At 41.8% G+C, this 26502-nt stretch overlaps 1 protein-coding gene across 1 annotated transcript; it reads left to right on the top strand.

The window, feature by feature from the left end:
- On the top strand, nucleotides 1–20638 carry LOC110532536 (kynurenine 3-monooxygenase). Its single transcript, XM_036989765.1, has 15 exons — nucleotides 1–765; nucleotides 1327–1396; nucleotides 1974–2071; nucleotides 3595–3684; nucleotides 5429–5477; nucleotides 9125–9207; nucleotides 10836–10997; nucleotides 11432–11503; nucleotides 14786–14907; nucleotides 15510–15657; nucleotides 15947–16004; nucleotides 16259–16341; nucleotides 17807–17908; nucleotides 18067–18126; nucleotides 20244–20638. The coding sequence occupies exons 1-15, from the start codon at nucleotides 694–696 to the stop codon at nucleotides 20385–20387; spliced, it is 1413 nt and encodes a 470-aa protein (XP_036845660.1). The 5' UTR covers nucleotides 1–693; the 3' UTR covers nucleotides 20388–20638.
- Nucleotides 20639–26502: the final 5864 nt, after the last annotated feature.

The raw sequence follows: 26502 nt of genomic DNA, 5'->3' as shown, positions 1-26502 counted from the left end.
GACTGGAGTTGCCCATCCCTGCTCTAAGGGTCCCTGAGGAGAGGTTTGAAAACCACTAACCTATTGTAATTTATCTTTTTTTTTTAAATGTTATCCTGAAGTAAAAAAAATATTGTTCTTATGTTTGCTTGAAATGTGTGGGTGGGGGCTTTATGCTTACATGGCCAGTCGAGGGAACAAGAGACCCATGTTGATCGATCCCGGCGGTACAGTATGAGCAATTTAAAGTAAACCAGCATCCAATTGTTGAATTTCAGAGTAAATGTGTAATTTCCTCCAATGTCCGTAGGCATCGGTATGGACCTGTTCTTTTGTTGCACAACTTTGATTAGCGATTCTGGAGCACAGTCATTTTTTTTTTTTAATTAAGTGATTTTATATGACAACATAATCCCCTATCAGATCATTCACACAGCCGTTAGTCAAATGTATGTAATCCGGCAGCTCTTGTTATCTTGCTGTTTCTCTGTTTATGGGAAATTCCTCAACTCTGAACTATCTCTGTGTTTTGTTTGCATCGTGAGGAAAAGAGAAGCCACAACGAGTTCCGGGGTCGCTCCTCCCTCAAAACCCTGACTGTCCCCGATAAAAAAAATAATGTTTTAATTTCATCGGCTAATGCACAAATTAATTTCAGAACACTAAAAGACAAAACGGACTCTGCAAGACTCCAGCACAACGACGTAAACTACAATGGATTATTCAACCAATGACAGCAAATCAACCAGCAAGAAAAAAGTGGTGGCTGTGGTGGGAGGTGGTTTGGTAAGAAGTAAACGTTTAAGTGGATAATGTAAATGTCAATCAAAAGGGTCTGTCAGTCTGCTGATATATGCTGTTATGAAAAGCTTAGCACAACATAAACTATGTATCTATTTCTAAAAAAAAAATATTTATTTATATTTCGTGATACTCATTGAGGACCGTTCATTTCTTGGGGTTATAGGACAACTTTTGGCTTTGTCAATTTGCTACACTGCAGATTCGCTCCTAATAGATGGTGTAAAATGCATGACTGAATAACATAGCTAACAGAATTGAGGTTGTTAACAACCAGTATTATCACTGGTTATACTTTTCCTAGTAGGCCATTAGAGAAACATCCTGTACAGAGGAGTAAATCCTACCAGTAATTGACCATTTTGATCTTTCACTCTTGATCTCTTTCTCGGATATCGCTTTGCAGTAACCATATATCTATATTTTTTTTAAATCCATTTCCATTTTTATCACAAGCGGTAACCATTTAAATAGATGCTGCCTCCACCATGAACTAATGCAAAAATATGTAAGCCTTTAACAGACTCATTCAACTCTTTCTCTCAGGTCGGCAACTTGAATGCCTGCTACTTTGCAAAAAGAGGTTTTCAAGTAGAGGTCTTTGAATCTCGAGAAGGTAAACACTTGATTATGCCACATATTAAGCACTATCTCTGATTTTGAATAGCTACAAAGCAGTCTGCATTTATTTCGGGAAGTATGCACTGCATGCAGTCATTAGTCACTACAATATTCCAAACAACAAAGCACAATGGCTTTGTCTTGGTAGCTATCACACAGCAATCTAAACATACATTTTAGTTACAAAATAAGTTATTACCATTGGCATATGATATATATGACACTGGTTTCACAAGCATTTCCCAGATGCAGACATATTACATTTGGATTGACAAGCAGCTCAACCAGGTCACTATTCACTTTAGCACAATTTATAGTTTATACTGTATATTTTTATTGTGTATGTATTTCCAACATCACTATTTTTATGACTTTTTATGACTTATTTGTGAACATTTTTGATGAAGTGTACTGTACTTTTGAGGAGAGCTTGCGAGTAAGATTTTCACTGTACCATTTACATCCTGTGCACGTGCAAATAAACTCTGATTAGAAGGTGCTTGTGTATGTTAGATTTGAGTCTCATAATTCTTTAATGTTTGAAATTGCTTTCTATCTATGATCCTGACCAGATATCCGCCAAGCCAAAATAGTCAAAGGAAGAAGCATCAATCTAGTTCTGTCTCACAGGGGTCGCCAGGCTTTGAAGCACGTGGGAATGGAAGACACGGTATGTTGTCCTGGTTTGTCCGTCGTTGGCTACCACTGTGGGAAATCAAATGTTTTGCCTATGGAACCCTGACCTGTTCACCGGATGTGCTACCTTGTCCTGGACCTGCTGTTTTCGTCGTCTCTCTCTCTCTCTCTCTCTCTCTCTCTCTCTCTCTCTCTCTCTCTCTCTCTCTCTCTCTCTCTCTCTCTCTCTCTCTCTCTCTCTCTCGTTGCAAAAACAAAGTGATCCAAGTATAAAAGTTATTCTTGTTATACGATACAGGTGCATCACACACCCACTCTGGGGGGGATAACGTTTTCTGTAATGTTACGCAGTTCCCTGTCTCTCTCCACTCACAAATGACATCCAGGTTTGACTCAGGGGCTGTTTGCTTTCAGCTTTAAATAAATCGCCACATAGTAACCATGCCCCCCCCCCCCCCCCTCCCCACCCTCAAAATCTCTCCAAAGCAGACAGAGGACACACTGTACTGGCAGCTTTTACCCTCGTTAATAAGTCTCTCTCTCGCTCTCTCTCTCTCTCTCCACTGTACCTGCTGTCTTGACCTCTGAATGCTCAGCTATGAAAAGCCAACTGACATTTACTCCTGAGGTGATGACCTGTTGCACCCTATACAACCACTGCGATTATTATTTGACCCTGCTGGTCATCTATGAACATTTGAACATCTTGAAGAATGATCTGGCTTTAATGACCAGTTACTCTAATAATCTCCATCCGGCCAGAAGAGGACTGGCCACCCCTCAGCCTGGTACCTTCCTCCAGGTTTCTTCCTAGGCTCCTGCCTTTTCCTAGCCACCGTGCTTCTACATCTGCATTGGTTGCTGTTTAGAGTTTTAGGCTGCGTTTTAGGCTGTTTCTGTGTAAGCACTTTGTGACATCTGCTGATCTGACCGTATAAGAGATGAAAACGGAAGCAGGCAACCGCTCTTTGATTTTATTTTGATGCGTTCATAATTATGAAATATTTGAAGTGCCTGTACCCAAGCCCCATGGGTACTTACAATTCTCTAAAGTGTTATATTCTGGCAACTGAAGTAAGCTATTATATTATTTTAGTGGGCACGCATTTAGCACACCTAGGGTGTTATGTATGGCTCAGCAGGCACTGCGTCAGAAGGTTGTTTTACACTTCAATTACTTTTCAGCATGACAGGGTCAGGTTTGCTTCGCCAACTTTTTAAATAAAACTTCAAGGCCAGTCATGATGAGGGACAGAATGAACTTAGGTAGCCCATATTTAGAGCAAAGAATATTCACTCTTCTGAACTATGGCCGAACAGATAGATGTGTTTTGAACATTTTGCCAATCGTTGTTAGAGAACTTAGCGATGTATTCCTTTTTCGCTAGGTTTGTCTTCACCACGTTATTGTTGTCGATACACCAATAATGTGCATTTTGTATTTGTGTTTTGATGCGTGTATTTTCTGTCAAATCTGTCATTCAGGACCTCAGCTGTAAAAACGACCTTGGTCCCTGTTCACGAGGAAAATCTGACCCGTTTTGATTTCTTCTCCAGATTATCTCCAAAGGAATTCCCATGCATTCCAGAATGATCCACGCTTTGAACGGGACACAGTCTCCCATTCCTTATGGCAAGAAAGGCCAGGTAATTCTGCTGCTGCACTGCCTACACACATCACACTGCAAATCCCATTAGATAGATGATTAATACATTTGACAAGCAAGACAAAGGATGGCCATTATCTTGTAAAGCAGCAGTCTGTCAGCGTTTTGTATTACTGATGTATAATTACAGTACCTTAAATGCAGACTTGATGAGAGGCTTCATTTGTCACTCCCACTCTCTCTTAGTTATCACTTTGTCGCTGTAGCATAAGGCTCGTTATTGAATTGTGGCATGGCATTTTGGGAAAAAAAGGCAATGGAAGCAAATCCCACTCCAATTTTTTTTGCTCTAGGATGCCCACAAGCCTCAGAAGACTTGTCTGAATGTCCCCTGGTACCAGTTGAAAAGATTAATGGAAGCATATATGGATACAGTTTAGTGCCAAAAATAAGGGGTTAAATAGATGAAAGAAATAAATAACAAATGTTTCCTGATCTTTCTTACATCTCTCAGATAGAGGACAGACACTTCAGAACAAACTTCCTTTACATTTTTTTTTTTTGGGGGGTGGGGGACTATCTGTTGTTCCATGTAGTGAATGTGTTATTCAATGTGTTTGTAGGGGCTAATAGCAATAAGGACAAAAATAAGGTTTCATCAAATAATTGTTTTATATATATGTTATACTTCAAAATTAAAAATCAAACAGCAAAATTATCCTTGGTATAACCTTCTTAAAACAATTCCATATACCCCATAATGTCCCTCCAATGTCCACGGCACCCCCCTTGACCTCAGAAGCCCACCGTGACCAGTACAGACATGGGTTCAAATACTATGTACTCTTTAGAATACTTTGAGCATTTGCTTTAGCCTGCCCGGAGTGCCAGGTGGGTGGCGTTAGCAAATTTGGGGGGAATTTCAACAAGCAAGCTTAATGAAGCACAGCTAAAGTATTTAAAATGATGGTATTTGACCCCAGGTCTGGTCCAGTGTTGTTGAAATGTCCCAACACTGTCACACGTTTAGTTCTGTATCCATGATAGATGACATGAGCTGTAATTCCGCCCCATAGTATAAATGTTATGCGCAGGTTAGGACAGGTACTCTGCAATGTGCAGAGGGAGGAAATCCCTATTGTGTACACATAGCTGTGATGTGTCTGATGTTGTCTAGGGTTTTATCCTCTGTCTTCTTCTGCCTTTTAAAGAGGAAAAACTATGATCAGTAATCCCTCTCTCATTAAGAGAAGTGGTGAAGACAGGATGTCGGGGGGCAATGCAGATGAGAGAAGTGAGAAACAAAAGAGAAAAGGCACAGTCAGACATAGAACAAAGGGATGGAAAATAATAATGGGAGGCCAACTAGGTAGAGAATGGTGGTGGGTGGAGGGGGGGGGGGGGGAATGAGAGGGATTTTATCCTGCCCAGTTGTTCAAGTAGTAAGGACAAGATGAAAAAGGGCACTTCCGATAGATGTTCCACTAAATCAATTATCCCATGCACGCAACACTTCAAAAGGTGATTTCAATCAAAGGCTTACTCATGCCATGATCTCAGTTCTTCTTACTAGACAATAGTCAAACTCCCAGATCCTGCTCACATTTCCGTCACTGACTGTTTTTAGACTCCCCGAATATCGCCTCCAAAATGTATTTGAAATGTCTTGTTGACTGAAGTATGCACTCTTTTTGTATTAATAGTGGTAGTGTCAGTGTAAACGTGTCACATTATTCTGTGTAGGCCTAGTTTAGAGTTACAGTAACATCCTGATCTCCTTTCAGTACATCCTGTCTATCGACAGAGCCAACCTCAACAAAGAACTGTTGTCAGGTAGGAGAATGAAATTCCTTATTCCCATGAGTCCTGGAGAGCATGTCAGAGCCTCAATATTGCATGTACTTATTGAAAATCTGTGTTCTTATCCACTCATCTTGAATGGGAAATAGGTTCATCTTGTATTGTATACCTGTATGTCCATCTGCCATTTCGAAGATAGATGATTAAGATGAAGAAAAGTTGATCTTATCTTATGTACTTGTAAAAAGTATTGTCTAAAAACTCTTTGTAAAGTTTTAAGTTAAATATAGACATTGTGTCTTTCCACTAACAGTGCCTTCAGAATGTATTTTTTACCCCTTGACCTTTTCCACATTTTGTTGTGGTTCAGCCGGAATTTAAAATGGATCAGGTTGAGATTTTGTGTCACTAGCCTACACACAGTACTAAAATGTTGTTGACATGCGCACACAAAAAGCTCTATACTCACTGTTTTAGTAGACTAGTGCATGTCGTATAACAGGCTTATGTCGTCGATCCTTGCTCTCCCGAACAAAAAGTTAACATGTGAAAGTCACATAACAGCAGTCGACTGTGTTTACTGACAGTCATCAATATATGTACAAGCCTGTAGCAATGGTTTTGTCATGTTTTTTATATACTTCTTTATTATTTTTTATTTTTTTGTAATTTTTTTAATTGGGAGGGGAGGTAGATCAGCTTTAATATTACAGATAGATTGTGGCTTCCATCAATGTAATTGTCTGCATCATTTCCAATCCCCCATTCTTTTAAATAAATGTTCCTTAATTATGTTCCCCTAACCCCACCACCCCTCCCCTAATTGGAGTAAACTAATGGACAACAACACTTACTATATACATTTTACGGACACAGTATATTTTTTACAATGGTTATCTTTTGTTTGTTTTTAGTCCCATCCTTCAGCTACCCTCAACACCTCCCATTTATCTCTGAAGAACATCCAGTTTTCTATATCTATTTGCCATTTATTTTTCAACTGTGCTGTGATGGTTCAAAAACATTTTGAACCTTTCTATTCTCATCATTTCTACAGATTGTAATTTAAAAATACACATTATTGCTAAGAGTATTATTATATTATTGATCAATTGACTATGACTTTTTAAATCACCCAGCAGTGCTATTTGTAGATTTAGCTCCAGGTAAATGTTCCAATTTTTCAGCCATTCCTGAACCTGAACCTGAGACCAAAAACAAGCTACATATGTGTACAGTACCAAAACAAATGATCTAATGATTCTGTCTCTTAGCAGCAAAATCTGCAGAGCAGGGATGGTTGTATCCCCCCATATACAGTATTGGTTGCAAGAATTTTGTATAATTTTGTATAATCATTTAAATAGTTAAAATGGCGCTGGAACAGAAGGCAGACATTTTACGTGCCCACAACCGATTGTGTTTTTTTTTGTTTGTTTATCTGTGTTGTTTGTAACTTGTTTTTTTTACTATTTTTGTACATAATGTTGCCGCTACCATCTCTACCATCTCTCCAAAAATAACTTCTAGACATCAGGACTGCGATTACTCACCACGGACTAGCAGAATCCCTTTCCTTCTTTCACGACTCTGACGAGCCCGAGGCGGAGGATGTACGGCTCCCTCGGGAACAGGCCCCGACCCCAGTGATCTGCGTGAAGAGGAGGCGGCGAAAGAGAGGCCGGAGGGCGGGCTGCCTTCTGAGGAGTAGGAGGCGATCAAGTAAACCCCCACTTCCTCAATTCTGAACGCAAACATGCAATCTTTGGACAATAAAATGGACGAGTTATTGGGAAGATTAAACTACTAACGGGGCATTAAAAACTGTAACATCTTATGCTTAATGGAGTCATGGCTGAACGACGACAATATCAACATGGAGCTGGCTGGTTATACAATGTACAGGCAGGATAGAACAGCGGCGTCTGGTAAGACAAGGGGCGGCGGTGAATGTATTTTGTAAACAACAGCTGGTGCACGATATCTAAGGAAGTCTCAAGCCATTGCTCGCCAGAGGTAGAGTTTCTCATGATAAGCTGCAGACCACATTACCTACCGAGAGAGTTTTAAGCTAAGGATCCTGGGACTAAACACCTCCCTCTGCAACTGGATCCTGAACTTCCTGATGGGCCGCCCCCAGGTGGTAAGGATAGGTAACAACACATCCACCACGCTGATCCTCAACACAGCAACCCCTCAGGGGTGTGTGCTCAGCCCCCTCCTGTACTTCCTGTTCACTCTTGACTGCATGGCAATGCACGACTACAACACCATCATTAAATTTGCAGATGACACAACAGTGGTAGGCCTGATCACTGACAACAACGAGACAGCCTATAGGGAGGAGGTCAGAGACCTGGCCGTGTGGTGCCAGGACAACAACCTCTCCCTCAACATGATCAAGACAAAGGAGATGGTTGTGGACTACAGGAAAAAGAGGACCAAGCACGCCCCCATTCTCTTCGACGGAGATGTAGTGGAACAGGTTGAGAGCTTCAAGTTCCTTGGTGTCCACATCACCAACAAACTATTGTGGTCCAAGCACACCATGACAGTCATGAAGCGGGCACGACAAAACCTATTCACCCTCAGGAGACTGAAAAGATTTGGCATGGGTCCTCAGATTCTTAAAAGATTCTACAGCTGCACCATCGAGAGCATCCTGACTGGTTGCATCACTGCCTGGTATGGCAGCTGCTCGGCCTCCGACCGCAAGGCACTACAGAGGGTAGTGCGAACGGCCCAGTACATCCCTGGGGCCAAGCTTCCTGCCATCCAGGACCTCTATACTCGGGGATGTCAGAGGAATGCCCTGGAAATTGTCAAAGACTCCAGCCACCCTAGTCATAGACTGTTCTCTCTGCTACCACACGATACGACTCCTGATCATCTAGTCAAATGGCTACCCAGACTATTCACATTGCCCCCCCCCCCCTCCCCTCACCACTGCCAATCTCTGTTGTCATCTATGCATAGTTACTTTAATTAACTCTACCTACATGTACATACTACCTCAACTAACCGGTGTCCCTGCACATTGACTCTGTACCGGCACCCCCCTGTATATATTGTTGTTTTTTTACTGCTCCTCTTTAATTACTTGTTACATCTCTTATTCTTATCTGTATTTTTTGAAACTGCACTGTCAGTTAGGGGCTCGTAAGTAAGCATTTCAATGTAAGGTCTATGTTATGTAGACCTTACACCGATCGGCGCATGTGACTAATAAAATTTGATTTGATTTGAAATAGAAAAACTTTATTTAAATGATTTGTTTTGAATCCAATGTCGTTTTGTGTATCAGGTCATAAACCCCGTACCATGGAATTGGTACATCAAATCTCCTCCCAACTATTTTGCAATCTATATGGCACAGCTGTACATTTTTTGTTGTCTTTAAATGAAACTAGTATACTTTATTTATCACAATTTTCTTTAACCAATGTTGGTATTTAATGCAGGGCCAACAGTCCCTTACTTTCTCCCCCTTCTAATTCTCTTCACTTTTTACGTTAATGCTACAATTAGTTAGTTGTAATTTTGAGTAGAGGAGATATTTTAATGCATTTTTGTTAGCTGTTGCCCAATGTTTGCAGTGCCATGTAAGTCAACGGCAGAGAATTGTCTTGTCATGACCGTGATATAAGATCTTTTTGTAATTCTTTGTTTTGTAACTGCAGCAGCAGAGACGTATCCCAACATAAATCTGAACTTTGCCCACAAACTACTCAACTGGAGCACTGAAACAGGGGCGATGACCTTTGTCAGGTAAATAGTTCATATTCTCTCACACACACACACACACACACACACACACACACACACACACACACACACACACACACACACACACACACACACACACACACACACACACACACACACACACACATATTTCTTTCTCTCTTCTCTCTCTCACTCCCTCCTCTAAAGTCATTTTGGGCTGACTTGTAAAATGGAGAACTAAGTGCTGTCTAAAATTGACTTGTTCTTGCTTTATTATTTACAGTTGGTCTCTGTGTTCCTGCATTTTATTTTATGTGGCCTTGTGTGTGTGTTAAACAGCATACAATGCCTTCAGAGTATTCACGCCCCTTGACTTTTTCCACATTTTGCTGTGTTACTCCCTGAATTTAATATTGATTAAATGTAGATTTGTTTGTCACTAGCCTACACACAATACCCCACAATATCAAAGGGGAATTATGTTTTTTGAAAATGTTACAAACTGAATTAAACATGGAAGCTGAAATGTCTCGAACCCCTTTTTTATGGCAAGCCTAAATAAGTTCAGGCGTAAACATTTGCTTAAAAAGTCATATAATAAGTTGCATGGACCACTCTGTGTGCATTAATAGTTTTTAACATGATTTTTGAATGACAACCTAATCGCTGTACCCCACACATACAATTATCTGTAAGGTCCCTCAGTTGAGCAGTGAATTTCAAACACAGATTCAGCCACAAATACCAGGGAGTTTTTTTTTTGCCTAGCAAAGAGGGCACCTATTGGTAGATGGGTAACAAAATAAGCAGACATTGTATATCCCTTTGAGCATGGTGAAGTTATGAATTACACTTTGGATGATGTGTCAATACACCCAGTCACTACAAAGATTCAGGTCCTTCCTAACTCAGTTGCCGGAGAGGAAGGAAACCGCTAATGAATTTCACCATGAGGACAATGGTGACTTTAGAACAGTTATTGGCTGTGATAGGAGAAAACTGAGGACGTATCAACGATATTGTAGTTACTCCACAAAACTAATCTAATTGACTGAGTGAACAGAAGGAAGCAGGTACATAATGAATAGAAACAGATAAAAAGGAACAAAATGGAGCTTAGCATAGGGAAAATCCTAGAGGAAAACCTGGTTCAGTCTGCTTTCCACCAGACACTGGGAGATGAATTTACCTTTCAGCAGGACAATAACCTGAAACAGGTTATTGTCTACACTGGAGTTGCTTACCAAGAAGACAGTGAATGTTTTCCTGAGTGGCCGAGTTACAGTTTTGACTTAAATCTACCAGAAAATAATAATGGGCAAATGTTGCGCAAACCAGGTGTGTAAATCTCTTAGAGACATACCCAGAAAGACTCACAGCTGAAATCGCTGCCAAAGGTGCTTCTATAAAGTATTGACTCAGAGGTATGAATACTTATGTAAATGAGATTTCTGTATTTAATTTTCAATACATTTGCAAAAAAATCTAAAAACAGGTTTCACTTTGTCATTATGGGTTATTATTAACTTCGGTAGTAGGAGGTTAGTGCACAAGTCCTATTTATAATTCATTACAAACTGACAACTTTATTTACACTGACATTTTTACATGATCACATTTGATGACACATTTTTGTTAACCATAAATAAGGCTCATCATGAATAGCATCTATTTGTGGAAGAGATCCAGGCAGACTTGATTGTGGGATGTGATGGAGCGTTCTCTGCCATCCGGAAACAGTTCCTCCGTCAGAGCCGTTTCAACTACAGTCAGACCTACATCCCTCATGGGTACCTGGAGATCACCATGCCCCCCATCAATGGAGAGGTTGGTCCTCTGATGCTCAGAACATGGCACAGGATCAGACCTGGGGCAATGTTCAAAACAGAGTCTCGGAGTAGCAGGGCTAGGATCAGTTTTGCCTTTTAGATAATAATGAATAAGGTTATATGGAATGAGCTCTCCCGGTGCAATGGAACTAAAGGTATAGTCCCAAAAGTGCATAGCCCACACATTCACCACTGGCTAAATAAAACGCTCAATGTATTTGAAAGAAAGCAAATACTATTTAAACCCAGATCTGCACTGGATGTTTTTATAGTTCATTGTATCACCATAGTGTTTCATAAGGCGTTGGGTAACATCTCATTTTGTATGTTGATCACCTTTTGGTTGATGCAAAGCTGCTGTGTCTATTGTATATGATGTGTTTATGTCTTTATACTGTAATAATGCCCTAATTTAATTTACTTTGCCCCCAGTTTGCCATGAAGCCTGATTATCTGCACATATGGCCACGCAACACGTTCATGATGATTGCTCTGCCCAACTTGGTGAGTGTAAATTAGAGACTGTATGTTTACCCCGTATGTCCATACTATATTTATCCTTTCAGCTTCATTATCAGCTGCTAAACTTGATAATAGAGCGTAGGCAAGTTTAAACACGTTGGAGAGATGCATTTGTGAAGTGTGTACAGTATGAGAAAATGTCTCTAAAATAGTCTGTAACTAATGGCTCTAACTAATGTAAAAGACAATATGGACTCATTAGAATATGTCAAAATAGTGTCGTTTAAACATTAGAGTGCATTCGGAAAGTATTCAGACCCCTTCCATTTTTCCACATTTTGCTACAGCCTTAGTCTAAAATGGAAAAAAATAATAATAATTCCTCATCAATCTACACAAAAACAGGGTTTTAGAAACTTACAAATACCTTACTTACATAAGTATTCAGACCCTTTGCTATGAGACTCGAAATTGAGCTCAGGTGCATCCTGTTTCCATTGATCATCCTTGAGATGTTTCTACAACTTGGAGTCCACCTGTGGTAAATTCAATTGATTGGACATGATTTGGAAAGGACTGTCTATATAAGGTCCCACAGTTGACAGTGCATGTCAGACCAAAAACCAAGCCGTGAGGTCAAAGGAATTGTCTGTAGAGCTCCGAGATAGGATTGTATCAGGTCACAGATCTGGGGAAGGGTACCAAAACATTTCTGCAGCATTGAAGGTCCCCAAGAACACAGTGGCCTCCACCTCCTAGAGCTGGCTACCTGGGCAAACTAAGCAATCGGGGGAGAAGGGCCTTGATGGTCACTCTGACAGAGCTCCAGAGTTCTTCTAGGGAGATGGAAGAACCTTCCAGAAGGACAACCATCTATGCAGCACTCCACCAATCAGTACTTTATGGTAGAGTGACCAGACGGAAGCCACTCCTCAATAAAAGGCACATGACAGCCCGCTTGGAGTTTGCCAAAAGGCACCTAAAGGACTCTCAGACCATGAGAAACAAGATCCTCGGGTCTGATGAAACTATTTGTCCTGATTGCCAAGCGTCACGTCTGGAAGAAAGCAGGCACCAATCATCACCTGGCCAATACCCTCCCTACAGTGAAGCATGGTGGTGGCAGCATCATGCTGTGGGGATGACTAGTTGGGATTGAAGGAAAGAGGAACTATGCAAAGTATAAAGAGATCCTTGATGAAAACCTGCTGCAGACAGCTCAAGATCTCAGACTAGGGCGAAGGTTCACCTTCCAACAGGACAACAACCCTAACCACACAGCCAAGACAACGCAGGAGTGGCTTTGGGACAAGTCTCTGAATGTCCTTGAGTGGCCCAGCCAGACCCCGGACTTAAACCTGATTGAACATCTCTGGAGAGACCTGAAAATAGCTATGCAGCGACGCTCCCCATCCAACCTGACAGAGCTTGAGAGGATCTGCAGAGAAGAATGGGAGAAACTCCCCAAATACAGGTGTGCCAAGCTTGTAGCGTCATACCCAAGAAGACTCAAGGCTGTAATCACTGCCAAAGGTGCTGAGTAAAGGGGCTGAATACTTATGTAAATGTGATATTTCAGTTATCATTTTTTTTTTACCTGTTTTTGCTTTCTACTTATGGGGTATTGTGCGTAGAATAAATATTATTTTTTTCTTAATCAATCAATTTTAGAATAAGGTTTTAACGTGACAACATGTGGAAAAAGTGAAGGGGTCTGAATACTTTCCAAATGCACTGTATATCGCACCTAAGCTGTACTTGTATATGTCACAATAATGACATAGTGTATTTATACAGTATGTCATGTTGCAAAAGAGACACCGTTAGGAAGTCACAGTATAAACAGGGTTATTTGACCCTTGACCTCAGAACATAGGTCTCTTGGTCCAGCGCCCAATGTTCACTTTACCAAAAATAAATTATTTAGTCACAAAACCTTTTTCACCATCTTCACAAATACCCTGGGTCCCACAGGTCCAGCCCTACTTTTTAACAGATGTGAACATTCAAAAGAAATGTCAGCAAAGCAGATAGTCAGTAATCCCATCTCTCAGCCTCCACAACTGCTACTATTAATACCATTATGATAGTTCTGCCTGACTGATTCAGAGAAAGCTGTTCTGTTTTGTGGCCAGGTTAAAGCACTTAATTCAAGGGTACATTAGTACTGTTACTCAGTACAGCCCCAGTGTGCATTGGGAGGACGGTGAAAAATGCCCTGCTGCCGGGGAAACTCCACGGTAACGACACTCTTAGGACGCATGGGATAGGCTGGCCTGATGCTGATGGATAGCCAGGGCTGACCCGGCAGCTGCTAACACACCCACCATCATCATCTCTTTACTCCACATCCATCAGTCCAAGTGGATTATCCATTTTGGCCAGCGCAGATCACATGACCATGCTGGTGTGGACGTTGATGCATATTAACGGACTAAGTAATGGATTTGCCAATAAGCAACATCCATCAACTAGATGCATGGCATGTTAGCCACTCAGGGAGTTAACGGAAGTCATCAGGTCTCAGACAAGGTTACTGAGAGCATGGTTAACTGAATCCTGATTAATAAGAAAGTGCTCTCATTTCACACAATCAGGTTTTTTACTGCATAGTGTAAAAAATAAAAAAACACGGCCTCCCAAGTGGCGGCGTCCCTACAGACCCGGGTTCGATCCCAGCTGTGACCGAGAGACCCATGAGGTGGCGCACAATTGGCCCAGTGTCGTCGGGGTTAGGGGAGGGTTTGGCCGGCCGGCATGTCCTTGTCACATCGCGCTCAAGCAACTTCTGTAGCAGGCCGGGCGCATGCATGCTGACACAGTCGGCAGTTGTGCGGTGTTTCCTCCGACACAGCCAGCGGCTGGCTTCTGGGTTAAGCGAGCAGTGTGTCAAGAGCCAGTGAGGCTGGGCAGGATTGTGTTTTGGAGGACGCATGGCTCTCGAGTTTGTACGGGAGTTGCAGCAATGGGACAAGACTGTAACTACCAATTTGGATATCACGAAAAAGGGGTAAAAACAAAAAAAACTTTCTGTATTTAAATTGAAACTACTAAAACTAGATATAGAGTATGTAGAAAAGATAGTGATCGATATATTTTTCAATAATAAATATTTGACAATTACCAATCACTAAAATAATGAATTCAGGAGTATTGATTTTGTTTAAATGTTTGAGCATAAGAACACAGCATTAGCCATGGCAAAATGCATAGAATTGCAGGAAGTTAACTTTAACCCCCCCCCGCCACTCCCACAACCGAAACCCCATTTTTGATCCAGATGTTCAGGCTTACTGCGTTAATCTCCATATTGTTTGTTCTTAGGACAAGACTTTCAACTGCACACTCTTCATGCCATTTGAGGAGTTTGAGAAAGTTACCACGGGCGACAAGGTCATCGAGTTTTTCCAGAAATACTTTCCCGATGCCATCCCACTAATAGGAGCGTAAGTGACTTTCTCTTCCCTGTCCCTCCATCCTGCTGTCCATCCTTACCTCCCTTCATCCCTCCCTCTCCCTATCAATTTCCTGCATCAGGACAGCTCAAACAGCCGCTGTCTCTCGAGCGTGTAATTACTGACCCAACGTCACGTGACCTGGGGAGCTGAGTTTTCAATTTGAACTGAACAGCAAGCTGCAGTTGATAGTGAGATAGGACATGGACGGGGTGGGGGAAACAGCGGAGGTGTGTAACTCTAGGTATTTTCAGGGTTGATTTGAAATGAGGCAGGAGAAACCGCTGAATTGCTGTTTACTTTTAGAATCCCCCACACACAGTCTAAATTCACAGTTGAATTTGCTTATTTATTTTCAATTAGAGAATGCTACGCCTACAGTAAAACACCCCTAGCTCAGTGTGTTGTTTGAAGTCCTAGCTGCACTCCTCTGCCAATGCAAGCCTGAAGAATATGATTATATTCTCCTCTTATGAGATACAGTGGTTGAAAAGAGAGCATGGATGAGGTATTACAGTGCAGCTGTATGTGAGAAATCAGCACGTACCACACTATGCATATCAATGTCATAGTGGTCATTCTGTGTCTCACAGGGAGGCCCTTAAGAGGGATTTTTTCCGTCTGCCAGCCCAGGCCATGGTGTCCGTGAAGTGCTCCTCATATCACTTTGGTGACAAGTGCGTCCTTATGGGCGATGCAGCCCACGCTATGGTGCCATTCTACGGTCAGGGGATGAACGCAGTAAGTAGAAATACATGTAGTATATACAGAGTGGGACAGTGAGAGGGGGAGGAGGATGGAAGATATGAGACCTCCGTGGTCTCTTGTGGATCAGCTAAGAGTATGGTGCTAGCAATGCCAAGGTCATAGGTTAATTGTATGCCACTCAACCACATACATACTCTATGCTATTGATGCATTCACTGTAATTCGCATTTGGATCAAAACAACTGCTCAGTGCCATTTAATTGTTAATATAAGATATGTTGACTCAATGTTATTTGAAACATGTTGTTAACTCATCGTTCAGGGCTTTGAAGACTGCCTTGTTTTAAACGAAATCATGGACCAGCTCAACGAAGACTTCAGTGAGTAAACACACATAATATTACAGACTGCAAGGCAAATACGCTTTGAAAGTGAGAGCACCAGAGCATCAGCATCCACGTTCCCCCTTGACGCCTGCTAAATGAGTTTGTTTTGTTAGTGGCGCAGAATATCCATGTTTCATTTCATGCACATGTGCGCGTCTGAGGGTGTTTGGAAAAGGTAGACACATTTTCATTCTAACCAATTACATATAATCTGTTCATTCGATGCTATTTCTCATTTTTTATTTCAGGTGCTGTTCTGCCTGAGTACACCAGAGTCCGAGTCCCAGACGGCCAAGCTATTGCAGACCTGGCCATGTACAACTACGTTGAAGTAATGTAGTACCCATTTAGATATTAGTACTTAAAAGAAAAATCAATCACCAGGGTCTGAGGCTATTCATTAGGGCATGCTACGGAAAAACTGTTTAAAATGTTGTGCTCTGGAAAACAGAAATGAAGTCCAAGTAGTTCCTCTTTGTATTAGTCTGTCTTCTTTCATTTGGTGCCTAATGAATACGACCCAATTTTGCCATACACAACTACAGTGATCAAACTGTACGCCCAGATTTCAGCGACACTGGATCTATAGAACTATATGATGAAAAGTTCCATATAGGTAATGAAACACTTAGTTTAGAAAAGGGATGGTGATGACCTTCCAATTGAATGAAAGCACAAATATGTATACACCATTTAGCAGACACTTTTATCCAAAGTAACAGCATTCATTTTCTTACATACGGGTGGTCCCAATAATCAAACCCACTATCCTGGCATTGTAAGCACCGTGCTCTACCAACTGAACTACAGCGGGAAAATGTGAGCTGAATATCATATCACTTTTAACATTATAGACTATCTACTTACCTTGGCCTCTGTCTGCCTCAATCAATAGCTTAACGGCCGTTCTCATTGATTCAACATCATTTCACAATTATGGCTTTTACAAATGGATAAATATATATAATCTCCAGCATTTAATGAAGCGCCACTGAATGAATTTGTGGCACCAAGAAGACATGATAACACAAACACACTAAGACAGGGTGGTAGGTAGCCTAGTGGTTAGAGCTTTGAGCCAGTAACCCGAAAGGTTGCTGGATCGAATCCCTGAGCTGACAGATTTTTACCTTGTCTGATTCAGACACTTTTCAGTTGAATGCATTCAGTTGTACAACTAACTACTGTAGGTATCCCCCGTTCCCAAAGGCTCTCTGACACAATTAGCGCAACTTATTACTGTCATTTCAATTTCATAGCTCTTGTCTTCCAAAATATGCAGAGAGAATATGCACAGGCCGAGCACCTGTACTTGGGTTGGGTTGATTGAGTCCAGAGTAATTGACAGGAAGCCAGCTCTCTCTAACCATCCATCCTTTTAATTCATTTATCTGTGCCCAAAGACAGTAATTGGTCTTAGTATTACTCTCCACGTGCATACGGTCACATTGGCGCTGTAGCCATTCTTCCCAGAGATCACACACGTGAAAACACACACCCACAACGCCTTGGCAAGAGTCCTTCAGAATCATAAGAACACCTGACTACAGAGCAAAAGGTAGCCGTCGCTCTATGGACATACTTGTGAAAATTGGCACCTATTGGTCTTTAATGAGCTTGTTTGTTTGTGGGGGTGAAATGTTGAAGGCTAAAAAAAGCAGAAGGTGTATGATACTGCAGGTAATGCATGTGAATGTCACTGCAACGACATGCATTACAGGAGAAATAATGGGCTTTTCATTACGATGAGCACAGATGGTTCGATTTGCTAACAGATGTATTTTGCATCCTTCTAGATGCGGGAACACGTCAATTCCAAATGGTTCCTGTTCCGAAAATACGTTGACAATTTCCTTCACATTATCATGCCAAGGACAATAATTCCCTTATACACCATGGCAAGTGTTTCCTAGTACATTTAAGTCCAGTTGGATAATACATGAAATTGAATTCATTTTAATATGATTTTAAGTGTGCATTACTGCGAAGCATTCTAAAACTCTGTTTCTGTGTGTTTCTGTATACATCTCTGTCTCTCACCATACACTGTTCCCAGGTTACATTTACCAGGACAAGGTACCATAAGGTGGTAAAACACTGGCACTGGCAAGACAAAGTAAGAAAGGACATTGTACACGTTCATTCTACACTGTTCAAGGGTCTTTAAGTGCATACATTTTCTTTTAGACAGTTTATGCTGTCTTTCTCTGCCTATCTGGCCTTGCTGACATTTTGAAAGGGCAAGTATGCGTTAACCTACTGCTGCTTGAGTATTGCTTTCAACAAATGTTTTCAAAAGCAAGATAAGAAAAAGGGAATTGATTCTAACCTGAGTGACCTAGCAAAGTTATAATGTAGAACACTAGTCTTGTTGCAACCAAAAAGAAGATGGTGCATATCCAGGCTGTGTCACATCCAGCCTTGATTGGGTCCTTCATAGGGCGGCACGCAATTGCCCCAGCGTCGTCTGGGTTTGGCCGGGCTAGGTCGTCATTGTAAATAAGAATTTGTTCTTAACTGACTTGCCTAGTTAAATAAAGGTTAAATAAAAAATATATTTAAAAAATAGTTCCCTGTCTGACAAACAGATATGGTCGGTGGCTATTATGATTTGTAGGGGCTGAGGTTGCTAGTCGAGCCTGTTGTCCCTGGCACTGATTCACGTTGTCTGACCTGCCATCTTTGACGTCTGTCGTAACAAATGGATGTGGGATAATGTCAAAGTTTCTTCAAAACGTCACTCGAGTACAGACAAAACGGCACGTGTAGGCGAAGGGACAGAGGAGAAGGGGGAGAAAATTGTTGCTATAGCCAACATTCTTTGAAAATAACATCACAGTGGTAAAATTGTACCTTGAAAATGGATGGATGGGATTTTTGGATGAATGTTGGAATTAAGTGGAAAATTAACGTTTTTTTATTTTATTTAACCAGGAAGGGCTCATTTAGATTTAAAATCTCTTTTTCAAGAGCGTCCTGGCCAAGATAGACAGCACCAAGTCATTACAAAAATTACAGACAAACAACATGAAAAACTACAAGTAATCTAGTAAAAACCATAGAATTCACAAGAGTATAACAAAATCAAAAACAGCAAATTAAAAACATTGACAGGTCAGGGAATCAGTCTCAAGATCATTCATCAGTGATTTAAAAATACCAATCGGGACAAGTTCTTCCAGTTGAAAAGTATTTTGTACAGCGTTCCAAGACGATGGCACAGAGTACATAAAAGCCATTTTACCAAATTCAGTTCGGACATTTGGAACAGTTAGTAGGATAAAGTCCTGCGAACGAAGAGAGTACCCACCACATTTCTGAACAATAAAATGCCAAAATAAAAAGGTAGTAAACCCAAAATGGCTTTGTAAATAAAAGTATACCAGTGCCTGAGCCTACGAGTGACTAGAGAAGGCCAGCCAACCCTGGTATTCAAAGTGCAGTGGTGCGTAAGGGTTTTGCAGTTTAAAATAAATCTCAAAGTGCCATGGTAAAGGGTGTCAATGGATGTCAAACACCGAGCGGAAGCATTCATGTATAAAATATCCCCATAGTCTAGTAAAGGCATAAATGTAGCTGATACTAGCCTCCTTCTGGCTTCAAAAGAAAAACAGGCCTTATTCCTAAAATAAAATCCCAATTTCAGGTTCAATTGTTTTGTAAGTTGTTGAATATGCAATTTAAAAGAGAGGCCGTCATCAATTAAAATTCCAAGATATTTATATGAGGTTACAACCTCAATCTCCTTGCCCTGACAGGTAGTAATATGTGAAAGGTTCAGAGGTCTATTTCTTGCTTGAGAAAACACCATTAGTTTAGTTTTGTCAGTATTGAGGATAAGCTTCAATTGACACAAGGTATGTTGAACAGTATAAAAAGCAGTTTGCAAGTTCTAGAAAGCTTTTTTAAGAGACGAGGCACAACAGTAAATAACAGTATCAGCATAAAAATTAAGTTGGGCATTTTGGACATTTGTCTAAATCATGTATTTAAATAGTGAATAAGAGAGGACTGAGTACAGAGCCTTGGGGCACACCATTAAAGACAGACAATTTAACAGACATAAGCCCATCAAATTGAGTGCACTGAGTTCTATCAGACAGATAGTTCGCAAACCATGCAACTGCATGCTCTGAAAGACCTACACTCGACAATCTCTGCCTTAGTATAGCATGATCAACTGTATCAAAAGCCTTAGAGAGATCAATAAAAAGTTGATTATCTTCCCCTCAGGTGATCAACCAAGGCCTGTTGTTCTGTGCTGCAGTGTCTGTCGCGGGGGGCTCCTACCTGCTTGTCAGATACCCCCCTAGCATGCCAAATATCCCCATCGAGCAGCTGTGGTCCAGGCTGCAGGCCCTCAAGAGTCCCTTCTGAGGGGTTGTGGGTCATACCACTCTGAGCTACAAACAGCAGAGATCAAATCAACTGACCTCAAAACAGATGGGATAAAGACAGAGTTCTGCAACCCAATTACCAATAAGATTTTGATCATGTACTCAATAAAGATTTGATTTACTGTAATTGAAGGCCTGTGAGGAACATTGTGTTAATGTAGACTGAACAAAAATATGTAAAGTGTTGGTCCCATGCTTTATGAGCTAAAATAAAAGAGCTCAGAAATGTTCCATACGCACAAAAGGCTTATTTTTTAAACATTTTTTTTGCACAAATTTGTTTAAATCCCTGTTAGTGAGCATTTCTCATTTGCCAAGATAATCAATCCACCTGACAGGTGTGGCATATCAAGAAGCTGATTAAACAGCATGATCATTACACAGGTGCCCCTTGTGCTGGGGACAATAAAAGGCCACTATAATGTTCAGTTTTGTCACACAACACAATGCCACAGTTGTCTCAAGTTGAGGGAGCGTGCAATTGGCATGCTGACTGCAGAAATGTCCACCAGAGCTGGTGCCAGAGAATTGAATGTTCATTTCTCTACCATAAGCTGCATCCAATGTCATTTTAGAGAATTTGGCAGTACATCCAACCGGCCTCACCTCAGACCACGTGTAACCAGGCAAGCCCAGGACCTCCACATCTGGCTTCTTCATTTGGGGGATCGTCTGAGACCAGCCACCCGGACAGCTGATGAAAATGTGGGTTTGCATAACCAAAGGATTTATGCACAAACTGTCAGAAACCGTCTCAGGGAAGCTCATCTGTGTGCTTATTGTCCTGACCGGGGTCGTAATCAACTTCAGTGGGCAAATGCTCACCTTCAATGGCCACTGGCACGCTGGAGAAATGTGCTCTTCACGGATTAATCCAGAATCCCAGTCGTGTGGGCGAGCAGTTCGCTGATGTCAACGTTGTGAACGCCCCATGGTGGCGGTATGGTTATTGTATAGGTAGGCATAAGCTATCGACAATGAGCACAATTGCATTATATCAATGGCAACTTGAATGCCATGACGAGATCCCGAGGCCATTTATCCGCTGCTGTCATCTCTTGTTTAAGCATGATAATGCAAGGCCCATGTCGCAAGGATCTGTACACAATTCATGGAAGCTGAAAATGTTCCAGTTATTCAATCACCTGCATACTCACCAGACAGACTAATGAATTCACATCAATAGACCGATTTCCTTATATGAATTGTAACTCGGTAAAATCGTTGAAATTGTTGCATGTTGCATTTATATTTTTCATGTCAGTCATGGTACAGTAACTAATCTAGATAATCCAGATAATTTAGGGCATATTGTCCCAGTTCTATGTCAGGTCAATGTGACATGCTTGCCAGAAAATAACATATGTTGGATTTGTGTGGACGTGTTATTAAATGAATCATACATAAATAAAGTTATTATCCTCATGATCAGTACGTTAAAACCACAGTAATGTTTTTTGATTGAAGTTGCAAATGCAAGGAAATGCATATAAGCAGACGGCAAAAAGAAGTCACTATGAGAAAGCGTCAATACAGGACTAAGATCGAGTCGTACTACACCGGCTCAGATGTGGCAGGGCTTGCAAACTATTACAGACTAGAAAGGGAAGCACAGCCACGAGCTGCCCAGTGACACAAACCTTCCAGACAAGCTAAATTACTTCAATGCTCGCTTCGAGGCAAGTAACACTGAGGCATGCATGAAAGCACCAGCTGTACCGGACGACTGTGATCACGCTCTCCGTAGCCGACTGAGTAAGACCTTTAAACAGGTCAACATTCACAAGGCCAAAGGGCCAGACGGATTACCAGGACATGTACTCCGAGCATGCGCTGACCAACTGGCAAATGTCTTCACTGACATTTTTAACCAGTACCTGACTGAGTCTGTAATACCAACATGTTTCAAGCAGACCACCATAGCCCCTGTTCCCAAGAACACTAAGGTAACCTGCCTAACTCAAATCAAATTTTATTTGTCACATACACATGGTTAGCAGATGTTAATGCGAGTGTAGCGAAATGCTTGTGCTTCTAGTTCCAACAATGCAGTAATAACCAACGAGTAATCTAACCTAACAATTCCACAACTACTACCTTATACACACAAGTGTAAAGGGATAAAGAATATGTGGATAAAGATATATGAATGAGTGATGGAACAGAACGGCATAGTCAAGATGCAGTAGATGGTATCGAGTACAGCATATACATATGAGATGAGTAATGTAGGGTATGTAAACATAAAAGTGGCATAGTTTAAAGTGGCTAGTGATACATGTATTACATAAAGATGGCAAGATGCAGTAGATGATATAGAGTACACTATATACGTATGAGATGAGTAATGTAGGGAATGTAAACATTATATTAAGTGGCATTGTTTAAAGTGGCTAGTGATGCATTTTTTACATACATTTCCATCCATTTCCATTCTTGAAGTGAGCTGGAGTTGAGTCAGTATGTTTGCAGCAGCCACTCAATGTTAGTGGTGGCTGTAACCTCTTGAAGCTAGGGGGCACTATTTTTATGTTTGGAAAAATAACGTTCCCAAAATAAACGGCCTATTTCTCAGGACCAGATGCTAGAATATGCATATAATTGGCAGATTAGAAGTGAGTTTTTGCGCAAATGAGTAAAACCGCCATTGTTCCTCCCGCTGTTATTGAAAAACCTACACACTCGGTTGATATATTGTCAAATATATATTTTAAAAGCTGTGCCACCATAGACTCTGGGTTCGCGCCCAGGCTCTGTCGTAACCGGCCGCGACCGGGAGGTCCGTAGGGCGACGCACAATTGGCCTAGCGTTTTCCGGGTTAGGGAGGGCTTGGCAAGGTAGGGATGTCCTAGTCTCATCGCGCACCAGCGACTCCTGTGGCGGGCTGGGCGCAGTGCGCGCTAACCAAGGTTGCCAGTGTTGTAGTTATTGTTACATATAGAGACAGATATGACACTATTGAGCAAAGACAGGTGTACATTAGACCACAAACAGAAAGTGGACAGGAAACCAAAGATTAAACAGACATAAGTGTAATGGCCGAAGCCATGCGTGCTTTACTGTGCATAAGGGCTTAGGGCAAAGAGGAGGAGGTGACACTTAAATACATGATCTATTATGGATAGAGCAGGATGCCATTATAAAGATTAGATAGAGAGGAACAAACATAAGTGCTTAGGGTAAAGGCCATAAGTGCTTAGGGTAAAGGACATAAGTGCTTAGGTTAAAGGCCATAAGTGCTTAGGGTAAGATAGACATATATTAATTTTAGGACACGAGAGGGTCCTGCCACCATTGTAATCTAATCAAGAGCGGATACAGGCGTTATTAGGCATGAACATGGAGGAAGCCTGGACTGAAAGATAATGGTGGCCGATGACCTGAGGGAAGTAACTCCATTAACATATGGAATGGACTCATATACTGTGTGTGTATAAATACAGAGCCAGTGCTCTGGGAAGGTGTGTGTTCCGCGGACCATCTAGGCTTCTGATATGTTTGTATTAAAAGCCTATATTGAATTCACAGGTTCTTGTAAGTGTTATATTTTGTAACGATCCTCCACGACACCAGGTGCACGGGGTTTCCTCCCACACATTGGTGCGGCTGGCTTCCGGGTTGGATGCGCGCTGTGTTAAGAAGCAGTGCGGCTTGGTTGGGTTGTGTATCGGAGGACGCACGATCGTACTTTTTGGAGAGATGTCCTCTGGTCTGAGGAAACAAAAATAGAACTGTTTGGCCATAATGACCATTGTCATGTTTGGAGGAAAAAGGGGACGCTTGCAAGCCGAAGAACACCATCCCAACCGTGAAGCACAGGGGTGGCAGCATCATGTTGTCGGGGTGCTTTGGTGCAGGAGGGACTAGTGCACTTCACAAAATAGATGGCATCATGAGGCGGGAAAATGATGTGGATATATTGAAGCAACATCTCAAGACATCAGTCAGGAAGTTAAAGCTTGGTCGCAAATGGGTCTTCCAAATGGACACTGACCCCAAACACACTTCCACAGTTGTGGCAAAATTGCTTAAGGAAAACAAAGTCAATGTATTGGAGTGGCCATCACAAAGCTCTGACCTCAATCCTATAGAAAATTTGTGGGCAGAACTGAAAAAGCGTGTGTATGAGCAAGGAGGTCTACAAACCTGACTCAGTTACACCAGCTCTGTCAGATGGAATGGGCCAAGATTCAGCCAACTTATTGTGGGAAGCTTGTGGAAGGCTACCCAAAACATTTGACCCAAGTTAAACTATGTAAAGGCAATGCTACCAAATACTAATTGAGTGTATGTAAACTTCTGACCTACTGGGAATGTGATGAATGAAATAAAAGTTGAAATAAATAATTCTCTATACTATTATTCTGACATTTCACATTCTTAAAATAAAGTGGTGATCCTAACTGACCTAAGACAGGGAATTTTTACTAAGATTAAATGTAAGGAATTGTGAAAAACTGAGTTTAAATGTATTTGGCTAAGGCGTATGCAAAATTCCGACTTCAACTGTACAGTGTATATATATAATTACCGGTGAAAAGTTTTAGAACACCTACTCATTCAAGGGTTATTCTTTCTTTTTTAAAATTATTTTCTACATTGTAATGTCACTTCCTGATCTGTTTCACCTGTCTTTGTGATTGTCTCTACCCACCTTCAGGTGTCTGCTTTTCCCCCCATTAGTCCCGGGTGTATTTATCCCTGTGTTTCCTGTCTCTCTGTGCCAATTCGTCTTGTTTTGCCAAGTCAACCAGCATTTCTCCTAGCTCCTATTTTTACAACTCAGTGTTTTCCTAGCCCTCCTGGTTTTGACCCTTGCCTGCCCTGACGCCGAATCCGCCTGCCTGACCGCTCTGCCTGTTCTGACCTCGAGCTTGCCTATCCCCTCGTACTGTTTGGACTGGTTTATGAACTCCCGCCTGTCCCCGACCTTCCTTTTGCCTGACCCTTTTGATACAATAAATATCGGAGGTCAACCATCTGCCTCATGGGTCTGCATTTGTGTCTCGCCTTGTGCCATTATAGTACAAAGTGACCATGACAGACCCAGCAGACTGGGACCAGCTCCATCACGCTGTCTCCCTGCAGGGAGCCACCATTGGGAGGCATGAAGAGCTGCTTCGGGACCTTTTGGAAGGGCTTGGTTCCCTGACGGAACGCCACAACCAGGGTTCAAGGTTATAATGGAGCAAATCAGTGAGTTAGCTCATAGGCAGCCCACCACCTCTGAGACCTCTGAACCACCCAGGAACCGCTCAACTACTAGTGGATTTGTTCAACCTATCCTAGCTCCTCGAGAACCCCACTTACCACCTCCGTAGCATTAATCAGACGATCCTGGTACCTGCAGGGCATTCCTTTCCCAGTGCTCCCTCATTTTCGAACTCCAGCCCTCTTCGTTCCTGTCGGACCGATCGAATATAGCGTATTTAATCACGCTAATGTCCGGAAGGGCGCACTCCTGTGCAACGGCTGTGTGGGAGCTGCAATCCCCTGTGTGCCATAGCCTGGAGGGATTCATCCCGGAAGTGAGGAAGGTTTTCGATTCTCTGATGACCGGGAGGGAGGCGGCTCAAACTACTGCAGGTTCATCATAACTCCCGTAGTGTGGCAGACTACGCAGTAGATTTTCGCAGTAGATTTTTCCAGTTCCTGGATTCCGAAGGCTCTGTTTGACACCTTTCTCCACGGACTGTCGGAGGGGATAAAGGACGAGCTCGCAGCTCGGGAAATACCACGGGACATCGATTCCCTCATCGCCCTCATTCTCTCTGTCCCAATGGATGCAAGGGCAATGGACAGCCGCTCTATTGGAAGAGTCACCCACAGCACTGTGCCCATTCAGATACGGGTATCAGGAAAACACTAGTGAGACCATACAGTCCCCCCCCCCCATGTTCCAATGTATTTGGCATTTTCTTGGCTCCAGAAATACAATCCTGTTATTGACTGGACCATGAGCAATTAAATTGTAAATTGGACAGTGCAGTGCCTGTAAATTGGACAGTGCAGTTAGATTAACAAGAATTTAAGCTTTCTGCAAATATCAGATATGTCTCTGTCCTGGGAAACTATCTTGTTACTTACAACCTCA

This window comes from Oncorhynchus mykiss, chromosome 1 (assembly GCF_013265735.2).
Source record: "Oncorhynchus mykiss isolate Arlee chromosome 1, USDA_OmykA_1.1, whole genome shotgun sequence".
Classification (NCBI taxonomy): Eukaryota; Metazoa; Chordata; class Actinopteri; order Salmoniformes; family Salmonidae; genus Oncorhynchus; species Oncorhynchus mykiss.
Note: the sequence above shows the minus strand (reverse complement) of the source record. Positions and strands in the feature narration are given on the sequence as shown.